At 34.7% G+C, this 15059-nt stretch overlaps 2 protein-coding genes across 9 annotated transcripts in view; one reads left to right on the top strand and one right to left on the bottom strand.

Moving 5' to 3' along the window:
* The window catches only part of Ten-m (teneurin transmembrane protein Ten-m), a 659822-nt gene that overhangs the window by 514098 nt on the left and 130665 nt on the right, over positions 1–15059 (bottom strand). The window lies entirely within an intron of this gene.
* On the top strand, positions 7812–12628 carry LOC139996060 (sialin-like). 2 transcript variants are annotated; one of them, XM_072020105.1, is made up of 6 exons: positions 7812–8189; positions 8875–9163; positions 9656–10241; positions 11359–11491; positions 11682–11923; positions 12305–12628. In XM_072020105.1, exons 1-6 carry the CDS (start codon positions 8186–8188, stop codon positions 12422–12424), a joined length of 1374 nt encoding a protein of 457 aa, XP_071876206.1. In that variant the 5' UTR covers positions 7812–8185; the 3' UTR covers positions 12425–12628. The 2 variants fall into 2 exon arrangements, with proteins under 2 accessions (XP_071876206.1, XP_071876205.1); XM_072020104.1 differs by lacking the exon at positions 7812–8189 and having other exon boundaries at positions 8868–9163.

Below are 15059 nucleotides of genomic sequence, written 5' to 3' on the forward strand. Positions count from 1 at the left end.
TTTTATTTGATCAATTTAGATTAATTCTGCCTCATAACAGATAGAAAATTTAATCTTTTCATTAGATTTTCACTTCTATTTCAGAATCTTTAAATATATCATAATACAATTAATCTATTGTATAATTTTATTCTATTTCTAAAATATAACCGTGCTGTGTAAATTTTGCTTTTATGAAGTGTTGAAACAGGAAGGGTTGATTGGGTCAAGTGTCTGTAAACTTGACCTTAAATCAGTTTCGAAGTATCATTGAAGGAAAGAAGAGTAGTTGTGCTTGACGGGACAATACGATGCTGGTAATTCGATCCCTTGAACACCCTACGCGTACTTCTCCCTTCACCTTTCCACTTCTCACCTTGAGATCTTGAAGGAATTTTTCTATAAAATGCAGTCGCTTTGGCTCGATAAAGCGATTAATAATTTTTCTCATTCGAAATTAAACAATTAAAATTATTATTAGCTCTCACGTTCGAAATAATATGAATTGAATTTTTTATTAAATTTTTGAGCCGCAAAAAATATTCTATCCTTCGCTCGTGTACGTCCACCGACCCAATTTTGTAGACGCAAAGTTCCGCATTTAAATATTCAATAATTAAAATATAAAATCTATCTTTAAAGCTATAATTTTCAATCCTCTAACAAGATCGTTCTCTCGATAAAAAGAGACGCGGTAAAGGAAACAACACGCTTAATAATACGCTAGTAAACCAATCTTATTAAGATATATACACGTTTGAATGGAACAGATCGACTAAAAACCAGCACAGTTCTCGTTATCGTATAAATATGCGAGTGTCTACGTCCAGGGAGCATCAATATGCATGTAAGCCGACGTTGGTCGGGGCTTCGTCGTCCGGCTTAAAGCAAGAGGGTAGCCTCTTCTTGCGAGCGATAAGAATTAGGAACAGAGCAGGGAATATCATAATACTCGTAAGCCGTGGGACATATTAAGAGGATCATATCGTTCGTGTCCAAGATCCCGTAAGACGTTTCAGTTTGATCCGAAAGGCGAGAAGGTTGCTCGTCTCACCTGGAGAATCTTGACAGTGGGTGTAGGTAAGTAGAATGGCGATACGGCTGTCCAGCTGACGGCTCGTCGCTCGTAATGCGATAAAAGGTGTCGCGTCTATTTCCAGCCTATCTTTAGCTAACAGTTTCTCGATTAAAATCCTTCTCATGCCATCATTTATTCCTTTATTTGGAGTTTCTTTTTACTTTTAGATTACTTGGAATTATTTGTAGCTTTAGTTTAATTGGAGTTACTCATAGTTTTATCTTAGTTAGAATTCTTTTAAGTTAGATTTAAGTTAATCGATATAATGGTAATCTAGGTCCTTTTTAGCACGAAATTTTATTACTTATATTTGGAATTATTTATAACATTATCTTATTTAGAATTGTTTTACGTGGGTAGCTAATTGATATAATAATTGGTAGAATGAAATCTATGGAATTTCATGCAAATATACAGGCTCCGGAATTTGATATAGTTATTCGATTTTATTATATCACCTGTATATAATATATCTAATTACCATTCCATTCAATTTCCATCGCTTGTCGCGTTTCTCATGCAAAACACTGTTCAAAAATTCATAGACTCGATCGAACGAACGAAGGGTTAGGAAAGAATTCCTTGAAAAAAAGGAACATTCCTATGCATGAATTAAGCTCACCCTAAGAAACCAGATCACCGTATTAGGGCCACGAATGTTTCCACTTGGTGTTTGACTTTCTTCTCTATAGCTAATTTGAATATGTAAACGAGCATCCTTTAAGGTTAATTACAAGCCAAAAAAAAACGATTGTGAAATGGTTTTAAAATATCAGGCTATCTTATGATGAGCATGTTTGAGACGTGGCTTTCTGTTATTTTCTTTTAGCTCCGGTTTACTCAGAGGAAGAAGAGGATAGCTGGCCATCCATCATCGTTAGCATTTCGTTCAACGATAGTTGGTCGAGCGGAAGTTGCCGCTGACTTTGAGAGCTGTGTAAACTAGGTGAACAAATAAACCCGTTTTATGCCCGTCCAATAACACCATCGTCTTCACTGCCGCGCGTATATATGCATACAAGTGTACGTATATTTAAGATTGCTACGAAAAATTGATGAAATTGATTCGACAGGTTAAATTATTCTGTCGATCATTTTGAGTATTGTTCGTGAAAGATGTCAATAACACAGTCATCTTACATTGTTACACACCTCCAACGAGTTCATTCGATTTTCTCTTTTCATAGTCATTTATGTTAACAAATAATTTTCATGCGATATTTGCCTCTTGTTTCAAATTCGACCAATATATTAGGTTGTCCGAAAAGTGTTTTTCTTTTACAGACACGTCTTTTACAACGATGCATCTTCATACAAACATGAAACCTAATCTGTCGAACGTTGTGATCTTTACCTTGATAGAACAAAATGGATCATACGTAATTCGATAAAAAAATATAAAAGGGAAAATCTTGTACATCCATTATTTCCTTATAAAACGAAAGAAATTTTTCGGACGACCTAATACATAATTATGACAATCGCGTCTCGTTGCAGTGCAAACGAAATTACAAAGTATTTTATGTGGCGTACGTAATATATATAGATAAAAGTTTTGAAATACTTTTGTGAGCCACTGTAGCACCATACATATCCAACATAATCGGGAACGACCCATATTTTCCCGCCGCAATGCGTCAACTTCCCTGCGATTCCGCTTCGTACCTTCATTTTTCATTCTTGCACCGTGATCTCGGTGTCCAAATTCACCTTCCGTGTCATCGAGAGCATATACTATTCCACCGGTGTCATCCACATGCTCGTGCGAGCCACTCGAGGAAATTCCTTCAGGAACCGACGAAAGGTGCGGATCAACGGTGTTAGAATGACAAACAGTCACCGATGCTCCTGTAATAGACTGAACGTGTGGCGTCTTTTCTGTCTTTCTCGAACTTCTTTCAATGGATTGGTTTATTGCTTCGATCAAGTGTATCTATCAGATTGTCAGTGGAATTGATAGTATCTGAGTATTAGGTTCGTGTACATATCATACGTTCTATACTATGAAACTTTAACTTCTGGTAGTTTATTTAAAATGTTATACATTTAATCGAAGCAATTTTTACATCGACCAATGTACTCTTTGTTATTGATCAATGTATTTCAGATTTATAAAAGTCATGAATTTTAGAATTCGAATAGTCAATATTCAAACGTAACATTAATCGAGGATTTATTTTAATGTTGAGTATACGAAATCTTTTTATAGTTTTATTACAGTTTATGAATCGTCCTTATAGTGTAAAATAATTCTTGAAGATCTTAATAATTCACTGGTGATAATTTCGATATCGGAGCCATTATCGAGGAAATTTAAGTAATTAAATTTCATAATACACCTATCTAATGATAATAATTTGCATAAGCAAAGACGCATCTAACGCACTACGTATATACGATATATTTCCATTGTTAAAAGTGGATTCTCTTCTTTTCTTAATTCGATAGCCAGAGATAGTATCTCTTTGTGTTTGTCCCCACGAGTGGCACGTACGCGTTGCATTGGAGACGAGGTGAACGGTCGCGTATATCCGTACGCAGAATATGCCGGAGAAACGTGAAATCCACTCGAGAAAATGCGAAGCCTCGACACGTTAAAAATGAATGTGCCATCACGCTTCTGCGGCAGAGAGAAGAATGAAGACTAGCTAGTATAGCAGACGAAAGAAAGAAATAAAGAAAGAAAGAAAGAAAGAATGAAGATGGTGCGTTTTATAAGAAGAGGCAACCCGTTTCTCGACAGCTCACGGGCACGAAGAACTCTCAGAGGCGTCAGGACAACGATGCCTGGTGACCGATTAGAAGGAGAAGCGCTTGAAAATCCTCGGATGGAACCGGTCTGAGAAGATTCAAGGCCCTCGAGATGCTGCATTGTGTTCGGTCAACGTTGGTCAGCCACTTTGCTGTCTTACGATTCCCTCCAGAATGTAAACACACCGAGCAGCTTGAAAAGACCGCAACCTACTCGAAATAGAATCAGTCAAAGGCTGACACTTCCCGCCGGAGGAATACCAATTAGCTGCTGGAAGTTCGTTCTGCTAACAAGCGTGATGCTCTCTTGACGTTCTTTGCCGACACTCTCGGACCACCTACCGCGAAAGTAACGCGAGGCGATACAAAGTCAAACGATTTCTAGCTACAACAGACGTTTGTTAAATTTTCTTAATCTTAGGAATGACTTACGTAAGTTTGTGACTACGCCATCGTTCATTTGTGTTAGCACACTCATTGCTCATATATAACATACGATTATAACGTTCAATACATGAATTTTATTCAATTCTTCTCGATTCTATGATCTTAATTCTACGTTGCGTAAGTTGCAAATCTGATAATAATTGTTAAAAGGTTGTATAGGTCCCTAAACATTTCTGAGGTTAAATGCACTTTCTCTGAGTCTGCTAATACCGATGAACGGAAGCATATGTATATTATGCGACCTCGGGTGCGCCATCCGTCTCGGTAAGCTGTCGTCGTAATCACCCCTATCCTTCCTGTTCCCGTTCCTACGAAACATTTCGTTACGGCTGTCGTTTGCATCGCGACGTGAAAGGAGCCGACGTTTAAAGGAAGTCTCCGGTGTATCGATCGGCCTGTTGTTGGTCGTTACAGGTGCACGTTTGTCAAACATGTGTCAAGCCGAGCGGTAGACGAGCGGCACGCATGAATGGAACAGGTAAAATTTCCTGAGATCGATGCCGGGGAAGAATGATTTGTATGTAGAAGGGCGCAGCAGGAAGTTTCGTCTATCTATGTTTGAACGAGATACGTAATTGATAAGATATATATATAGACTATCATACTTTTGAGATATTGTAATTAAGCTGAGGATATTTCTGCAAATTCGTATTTTTATGGACGTAGTTAAAAAAGTACTTGATGTACCTGATAAATATTATTACGAGTATTATACTTTAGGTATTTTACATATGTTTACATTCTCTCTATATTCTGTGAACCATTGCGTCTTCAAATTTCCGATAAATGCATTAAGAATCGCATTCCAATTACAATAATGAGATTGGTTCCAGCAATTCTTTTGGAATCAAATTTTCCGAATTTTTTGTTTTACGTTCATAAATGTGTTTTATGATAAAACGTGGTTTTAGTTTCATTTCATAAAGCAGATAATAATTCTATAAGTGTATGTACATTATTGTGATTGACTGTAGATGATCGCTAAGTGATAATAGAATGCGAACGATGAAATGTTCCAAATCTAATTCTATTTTGTCGAATAAAATAATTAAATAGCGTGCAAATGCAACGTGATAAATGTAAAATCCAATGAGTTCCATTCGAACTTTTCGTATCAGAACAACGACATTAACAATTTGTCATTGATTAGATACTTGATTTAATAATCTTTGTAAATCGAGGTTAGCATTAATTTGGATTTAAAATATTTAATATTTTATGCTCTATGTTTTATGTAAATCTATCGGGAAACAGTTTTTAGCTCCAAATTAAGATTAATAACACATTTTCACGACACGTTACAATAATTCGAGCAAATACGATTTGAATTTAATTAAATACCATTCAGATATAAATGATGAAGAATTTTATATAAGGAATAATAAAAGCAAAATCCAATATTTATTACAAAAGCAAATTTGTATGCATTCATACGGAGTTAACGTATACAATATTTGTATAACATGGAAAAATATATAGAATATTCAAAATAGAGTGCGCATACTTGTACAATTTCAAAATGCTTGGAAATAATAACTTCTCTATTTATAGAGTCTCTACTTTTTAATTCTGTATTCTTATTTCTATTGAAAATAAATTATGTTATATTTATAATTAGGAAAATAAAAATTATCCTATCTGAAATTGATTCGACTTTATTAACATTCAATTTCATAATTCTAAAACTAATTAAAGAATGATTCGTTCAACGAATTAATACATAAAACAAACTCCTAATTTTTATTTCCTTAATGGAATGTCTAAAACTGTGCGTAAAAATTTCCGATCCCTTTTATTACAAATGAAACGTAATACAAATTTGACTTTGTCAATAAGTTACGTAAGAGCGCTGACAACCGTGATGTTGTACAATCAATGCATGTTCGCGCATTATCTCAGTAGATTGGTTATGTATCACTGGGCTATGCACTAATTTATCAGTACTTTGTGTCAATGGCCTTTTGTTCAGGAAGACAGTTATAGGAGGCTCGTTAGATAGTAAATACCACTCACTGGCATTATGTAACAGACTGGTAGCCGAAATTCAGCTGATATAAAACGAAGTTAGCAAATATCGTATAGATAAAGTAGGTGATAAAGTTTCGTAGATATCAAGGTGTATTTTACTGATACGAACTACTGGTCTTTTACCACAAATAAATTAATTTTTTTTTACACAAGAAGTGAAAAAGTTAAATATTAATATATTTAGAAACACATACACGATACTAGGAAAGACGTGCTCAATAATTTAGTAATTAATGATACTAGTGAGTTGATAAGAAAAAGCGTTATGTTATCAATATTTTCTCTACAATTAAAAGGAGATGGAGAAAGAAGTAGAGAACGTTGAAAAAATTTCACCGATTTTCGTAGAGAACAATATTTTACGTATCAAGGAGAAACAATTGAAATATAAAATAATATTTTCTATCCAGAGTATTCACAATGTTTTCTAGTTTACATAAAAGAAGATTAAAAAGTTACACAATCATTGTTCGTCGAAAAGAATCAAATTTACGATCTAGAAAGCGGACATAATAAAACTCAAGGACACCAATAATCTATAAATTGTACAATATATATCATTTGTTCAGAGTGCAATCTTTGCTCAGTTGGTAAATTATGTGTTCGGAGGATTTCATTGCTTTGACCTTGTTTCAGCTGGTAGCAACATCGTTCTTATTTAACGTCGGTTGCGATGTTTAAAGAAGTATCGACCGCTTAAAAGTTTTTATTGTGCGACATCAACCTGTTGAATGTTTCTACTATATACGTTACATTTCCACCGCATTCTCTATGAATCTAGTGACATTAGCGATTCCTATCAGCGGATAATTCGTCATAAGTATCGAATAAACATGCACGTGTCGTGGGAATTTCAATGGCAGACACGTTTAACTTCCTGAAAACAATCAGATTTATGATGTCAGATTAGTCATGTTAATAACTGTAATTCATAGAATTATTTTCTGTATTTTATGATTAAATATGATGAGAAATGGATGCTATTTTCGGAAGTAACAGCTTTATTCGTAATTCGTCAAATTTAGAAAAGATGTACGTTTATTAGTCTGATCAAAGTCGTTCTAATTACATTTTTTCCAGATGCGTTATAACTTTCTCCTTGAGCAAAAAAAAAAAAAAATGAAAAAAAGGAAACAATTTCTTAATATTATGTTTCTACCATCTCGTCATACATTTAAATGCCATCAATTGGCAATTTCAAAGTATTTTATTATACGCGTTTGGAAAAATTGTGCATTTAATTTTCTTAGTAATATAAAACTTTGGCAATTTTTAAAAATAATCTACGATGTATTCCTTTTCTGATAAACGAGATAATGGTTTTTCTTAAATACATACGTGAAAAAATCTTACCCTTCACAATGTCAGAAGTATACGACTACATTATCATTTATCCATAAAACTTTCTACTTCTCTTCGATGAAACTTCCACTGTGACTTCTAAAGTTCCATTGCTATACATACATCTCCGAGAAAAACCGCATTACCAACGAATGATATAATGCAACTAAGAGGAAAAGTGAGTGGTAATTGCGCGATAACGGAATCGACAGTCGAAATCCACATCGATTTCGGAAACAAGCGACACACGCGGTTCAGAACCACACGGTGTCACGCGTAATCTCGTCTCGACGCGTCGTGTCGAAGAAGATATCCAGAGAACGAGAAATCTAGTATACTTCGATCGACTGCGTCGTTAACGATAATTCGATAGTCGTCGTCGAGCCGTCGAATGCAGAGAAAGAACGACTTTCGCGATCGGATCGATGCGAAAAGAGACAAGAACTGACAAGAGACACTGCACGAAGACGTACGTGGAATCGAGCTGTGATGATCGTCAACGTAACGAAGCAAAAAGAGTAAAAAGTTTGAAATCTCCAAGATTGAAACAGACACACAAACATGCGTGAGCTATCATCTTTATTTTAACTATTTCATGATCTTATTTTAACACGCGAATTTTCTATTAATCACAATCAGTCGCATTACGTTAGCCATAATTTTTTAGTTTCGATGATTTTAGGTTTATATTTCTTATCGTATCCGTAGTTTAGAAACTTATAGAATGGAAATGCTTATAGAATGAAGAAAAATTTGTGAAACAACGAAACATTCATAACGTTTATAAGTATCAATTTCGTTATTATAAATTTTGCCAAGAATCATTGCATCAAGAATAACAAAATACCCAAATAAATACTTTTGAATAATAGTTAGCGTACATTTACTTTCTGTTTAACACGTTTGTTGTTGCTAACGCAACTGTCGCGTCTTTATCCTTGTGCGCTTTAACCAAATGATTTTGAAGAAAGAAAGAAAAATAAACAGTGCGTTGGAATGTTACTTAAAACAGAAATACTTTGTTACTTAAAAATATATATATTCTGTTGTAATATTGTAATTTTATTTTAAATGACGAGTAGCACATGCTTCGTAACAGAGAATATTTTAATTTAAAAATCATAGCAAAAAATAAACATTTCCTTGGAAATGGTGAATGCACAAAAATTAACTTGACATGAATCTTTACCATACATCTCTCAGGAATTTTGACGAAAAATATTTATAAATTTCGTGTTTTACTATGATAGCGGACATCGTGAGGTTTTTGTTCGCTATAATGCTTTGCATCGCGAACATGATCATCTATGGATTGAAGATCAACATCGCGACAGCTATCGTTGGCATGGTGAAATCTAAAAAGCATTCAAATACTCCGGGCGATATAACTTATGAATGTGATTTTGGCGACGAAGACGTTTCGGGAATCGATATAGATGGTCCTTTTGATTGGTCGACAACGGAGCAGGGCTTGGTTGTTAGCATTTATTTCGCTGGTTACCTCACGGGTATGTTTCCTTGCGGATATTTCGCGGATCGGTAAGTGAAACTTAAAATTAAACATTTTTTAATTCAAAAATATAACTCTCCCATGGAATATCTTTTGTGTATGAAAATAAGTTTAAGTCTTCTTATCAAAAATCTGTCGACTGAGATTATTTAATGAGATAAGGGAGATATTGTAGCTAGCAGTAATAATAATAGTAATGATCGTTCATGAAACTAGGATTATCTTTTATCAAATGGTGTAACACCAGTTAGTGGTGTTTTTAAATTTTATGTGATAAATGTCTTCCTATCAAGATATTCGATAACTAAGTATCTCCTCAACATATTCTATGTTTATACGTATTATATACTTATGTAGCGCTACTGTCATAATCAGTACAGTGATTTAGATCATTTTAGATTTATATCCTTCATGACGCGTTCTTCGAACTCACGCATTGTCAAACATTCGAATTTATAAATTCTCGAATTCTTAAAACTTTCAAAATTTTAATCCTTCGAATCGACGACGATATATTTCAGCTTCAATACGAAGAACGTGCTGCTGATATGCGTGTTAGGGAACGCTTTTTTGACGTTGTTGGTACCAGCAGCAGCCAACGTGCTACTAATCCTTTATGTCGTGAGATTCTTGACGGGCCTAGTGAGCGCAGCGCATCTACCTGTGGTGAACGTCCTCGTTGGCAAATGGGTTGTTTACGAAGAAAAAAGCACATGGTTCGCCATCATCTACGCTGGAACATCGCTTGGTACCGTGATCTCCATCTTGAGTTCTGGCCTGATACTCGACTGCTTCGGATGGGAGGCAGTTTTCTACATTCACGGTACACTGCCACTGATCTGGTGTGTCCTGTTCTATTGGTTTTTCGCTGACAATCCAGAAACGCAAAAGTACATTTCTGAAAAGGAAAGGCAACTCATTGTGACCTCTTATGGGCACAGAAGCCTTGAATCTGCAGAGATGGACGTTCCATGGAAAGCCATCTTCACGTCGGTACCCTTTTGGGCATTGATTTATACGAATACTTTTGGGAACTTCTGTTGGTACTTTTTACTCACACAACTGCCTCTGTATATGAACAAGATACTAAGGTTCGATATAAAATCGGTAAGTTTGGTAATAATATACAGGGTGTCCCTACTTTTCTCCGTATAACTTTGCCAGCAGATTCCACAAATGAAAGTAAGAAAAAAAAAAAAAAAGGAAAAAAAACGTAGGATCAAGAATGCTTTGTTAGAAAATTATAACAAAAAATCAAAATAACAACGAAATATTGGTTTTCGTTCGATATAGCATAAGAACAGGTTGGCAATATTTATCTGATCTGTTTACATAAGCTACGTTTGATACTCGAAGTCGTTGATACATGCGAGGAGTTAGGGCAAAGAACTTATAATGCGTTTGACAACATGAAAGGAAATTGACGTAAAATTCGCAATGTAATAAATTCAATTTCTGAGAAAATATCAAGCCTGTATTTATAAGAACACACGGCACTTTGAAATGGAGCTAACGCAAGTAAATGTAGCCAATTGTCATTTCGAATTTCTGTTATAATTCTTTGATAGAACATTTTTACGTACGTTTATATGAAATATTTTTCTTATTTTCACTCGTAGGATCTACAGGAAAAGTTAATGATCTCCAAAAAGTTAGTGACGGCAAAAAATAGCGACACCCTGTATAATAATATAGGATTATTTGTCACCTAAACTTGAAACTCAATTTCGAACTTTTACATGGAATGATCAAACTTGTTGTATATTCTGAGACTCCATTAGTACTTAATACAATAATAGAAGAATGAGAAAATATCGTGTACACGTTAGATCCACAAAGCAAAAAATATCAAAAACGAGAAAGTGATTCGAATAACCCAATGGTAGAGTTACTTAAATTAGTCAGGAGGTACTATAAGACACATATATTTATTATTATTTATTATTTATTATTTATTAAAATATCTCAGCTAAAATATTGCTTTGATTGTTACAAGGATAATGGCTACATTATCGTTCCTTTAATTTACATAATAACTTTTAAGTTAATAATTCGTTTTATAAAATTCATTTAAACTTTTGGGATCTTTTTGAACAAAAAATTTACAGCGACAAATAAAACTTTATATTCGTTAATAATAATACAAAAGCGATATAAATAATTATGAAATTATATGTACAGTTGTGAATCATTCGGTCGTCAACGTATTTATTTACTTGCGTAGAATGCTTCCCTGAGCTGCTCCCCATATCTGATAAATGCAATAGCGAACCCATTGCTTGGTAGATTACTGGACTGGGGCAGACAAAAGAATTATTGGGAACAGACAAGGGCTAGAAAAGTTGCAGTATTTATAAGTGAGTTTCGTTATATAATTTATATTCGATATAATCTCAATCTTATAAATTTTTTTCATTTACAAGTTTAGGTAAAAAGTATTCATAATAACACGAATGATTTCATTTTTACGTTAAATATGATAAATACGTCAAACTATATGTCCTATATGTCAACCTATGGGTTTTCAATTATTCGTTAACGTTACAGGTTGTATTCCACCGAGTTTATGTCTTATTATAATCGCTTATCTCGGCTGCGACCGCGTAGGGTCCACGATATTATTAATACTGAGCATAGTATTCTGCGGTGTAATTTTTGTTGGACATCTCACCAATCACAATGATTTGGCACCAAACTATGCTGGAATCTTAATGGGTATTACAAATACACCAGGGACGATTTCTGCGTTTATTCTGCCTGCTTTGGTTGGCGCGCTTATGGAAACTGGGGTAAGATGAACATAGAACTTACTTTTCTAAATAGAAGAAGTTATTTGATCGTAAAAATTACATGGTATAAAAGAAATAAAGAAACGTTTAAATATGATGAGAAATACATCGATAAGAGCATAAATATTCACAGCCGAGTGATAAGTGAAGGAAAAAGGAAAGAGTACTTAAAATACAATCGAGAATCATTCGAACGTTCGTTATACATAAATATTATCTTCTAACACTCTGACTAATTTCTTTGTCAAATTTAATTTAACAGCATTACTTCTCGAATAAAACAATTAATTTTGTACTATTTTCTCTTTCAAGTTCACTGTGTAATCATCGAACTCTTTCTTCTTATTCTTATTGATCTCACGTGTTATATTAATAACGTAGCACACTATGGCAAAGTGGAGGTATGTCTTCTGGATTAATATTATTGCTCAAACGTCTGCGTTTGTTGTATTCGCGATCTTTGGATCGGCGGAGATTCAACCATGGAACCAAGCACCATAGCAGTGGTAATGACGAGCCAGAAATATGTTTCACTATTATTACTACTGTTAAACTTTAACCTGTTTTTCGTAAACGGAAAGATCTGCAAGATTTATAAATTACGAATGAAGCTAAAACTTTTATGTTTTATGTAGATTATTGTCACATTTTTATACACGTTTTTTAAATATAAATAATAACAATAAATGTTTATTCTATTAAAAGTGTTAAATATTCTATTAAATATTCTATTAAAAGTGGTTAATAGATACTTCCAATATAATAAAAGCAAATTGTTTTAAGATATTTTAAGAAACTTTCTATAATGTATTTTAGAAGTATCCAAATATTTTTAAACATTCTGGGATTTTTTCCTTTCCAACTTATAGATCAGAGTGGAACCACTTTATTCAAATAATAAAAAGATGATCTACATGAAAATGATACACATAACAGCGAATCCTGAACTTTATTGTAAACTACTGTTATTGAGTCTCTTAATACGTAACGTAAATTTATAGTGTGATAATTCCAGAAAATAAATATTGCATCTAACTCAAACTATATTTCTAATAATCTCAATAATAAATCAAAAGTCGTCGAATTGTTCAAAAATCTAAAATTAAAATACCAAACGCTCGAATAAAGTAACTCGAAACAATGGCACACAAGCAATAGAGTGTCAACGATGTAGTGGCGATCGTTATAAATAATTCTACATTCACGAAAATCTTTCGAGAGTTGGTGTGCAGAAGCGTATAAAGGTCTGCGCAACGTGGACTACAGTAATTAGAACCGCGAGACCACCCGTAATGATGGCCGACCAATTAAGGACCACCTGGTACAAAAATCCGTCTTATCCCAATTAGATCGCGGCGTTGGCGACCAGCACTCCGCGAAAGACTCCCTTTCCCTCTCTCGTCCTCTGCTTAGAAAGAAACAGCCAAAAGATCCAACGAAAGAGCACCGAGAGTGAAAAGCTCTGGCAACTTTAACGGAGAATATTTATGGCGGCTGAAATATTACGTTTGTAATCTATTTCGGTGCTATAGCCGGCCGTTTCGACGAGCTTCGCAGTTGAAAAACGGAAGATTACAGCTAAGTCATTTCCCCTCTCCTTTGAAACGTTTCCTGTACCAGCAAGATATCAAAGACCACCGCTCGAGAAAAGAGTGCGGTCGTCTCGTCCCTGGAAATTTCATGAAGATTTTGAGTCGCGGAAATTGAACGAATCGCTGTATTCGCGAGTTTCAGGTTGCTTTGTGGCCTGTTGCCAATTACCGCTTCGTTCATCGAGACATAAGTGGAAAATGCTTCGCAGGTAATGCTATTTGGTTTTATAAATAACAAGACTATTATGATCTTAAAGATATTTTTAGCGTAAAATTAATATAAAAGATGAGAATAATATATCCGCTTTTAACAACACTTTAACGAAGAGAAACAGAGATTGAGAACTTCAATCATCTCTCATTAAAATGTCTATGAATAATATTGGCTCGATTTCTTACATGTTCGAGTAGCTGTTGTATTCTCTAGACGACGTAGAATGAATCCACAGAATGAATCTGTTTTTTAGTCGCTAAAAACGTTAAGGAATTGACGGTAGTGGACCGTTGACGAGATTGAAACATACAAAATTCGCAACTATTAGTTGAACTTATCCAGTTACCGAAACTACATTATTTTGCACGGCGTATGAATATGAATTATTCTGGTGTTGCTACAAAATAATAATGAGCGCTACAAAATGATGGAATTCGATTAAGAATACCTCGAGATCAACGGATATCAACAGGATAACAACGAGATTCTGTCTGTCGATCAAAAAATTCCAGCGCGTTGTATAGAAAATTTAATCAAAGTTAGATAAAAGGCAATTTTCTCGTAACAAAGGGAAAAAAGCAGGCAATCAATCAAATGGGACACTTTAAAAGACGAAAACGTATCGTCGTGATTCTGTCCCATCAATCGAGTAGACTAACCACTTCGTGACGTTTTATTTTAAGCGGTGTACCGAAAATTAGCCGAGGGAACAGTCTCACCGAAAAATTATGGTAGACCTCCGTTAAACAGCCGTCTCCGTCAGCCGACAATCCGTCGAAGAAGCTATTAATCAAGCGTAATTAAGGCTCCGCTGATCCTTCGCCAGGGGATCGAGACGTCGACTCGTTTGCCCAGACTTGGCAGAAGTAGAGTTGCTCGCGCGTCGCTCGACGCCACGGTTAATCAATCCTGAAGCTCGTTACAGTCGAGCCTTGAAGCTAGCCTGAAGTAGCGTCAACGCATCCAAAGCGACACTGAAACGCCAAGAATTGTTAATCTAGCGCAGCTCCACACAGCATAACGTTTCCTGTGTTAAGGATTCGCAGCTGCGTTCACTTACGAGACAAACCAAACCTTTCTGTAATTCATAATTGTTGTTTATTATTCTTTTCACTGAATACAAATCCGTACAAGCTGTTATCGTAACGTGTGTGCATAAATCATTCATTGGAAGAAAGCTTTTATATCGTACTTCGAATAGGACTATGTTCAATAACAGCGTTTATAATAGGATTTTATTGTATTATTAGGAATTTTATGAACGAAATACTAATTCCATTTATCTATTCAAACTTCTAAGTCAACTTCTAAGAGCGAAGTAACACTTTTT

The sequence above is a fragment of the Bombus fervidus genome, chromosome 17, assembly GCF_041682495.2.
Source record: "Bombus fervidus isolate BK054 chromosome 17, iyBomFerv1, whole genome shotgun sequence".
Lineage (NCBI taxonomy): Eukaryota > Metazoa > Arthropoda > Insecta > Hymenoptera > Apidae > Bombus > Bombus fervidus.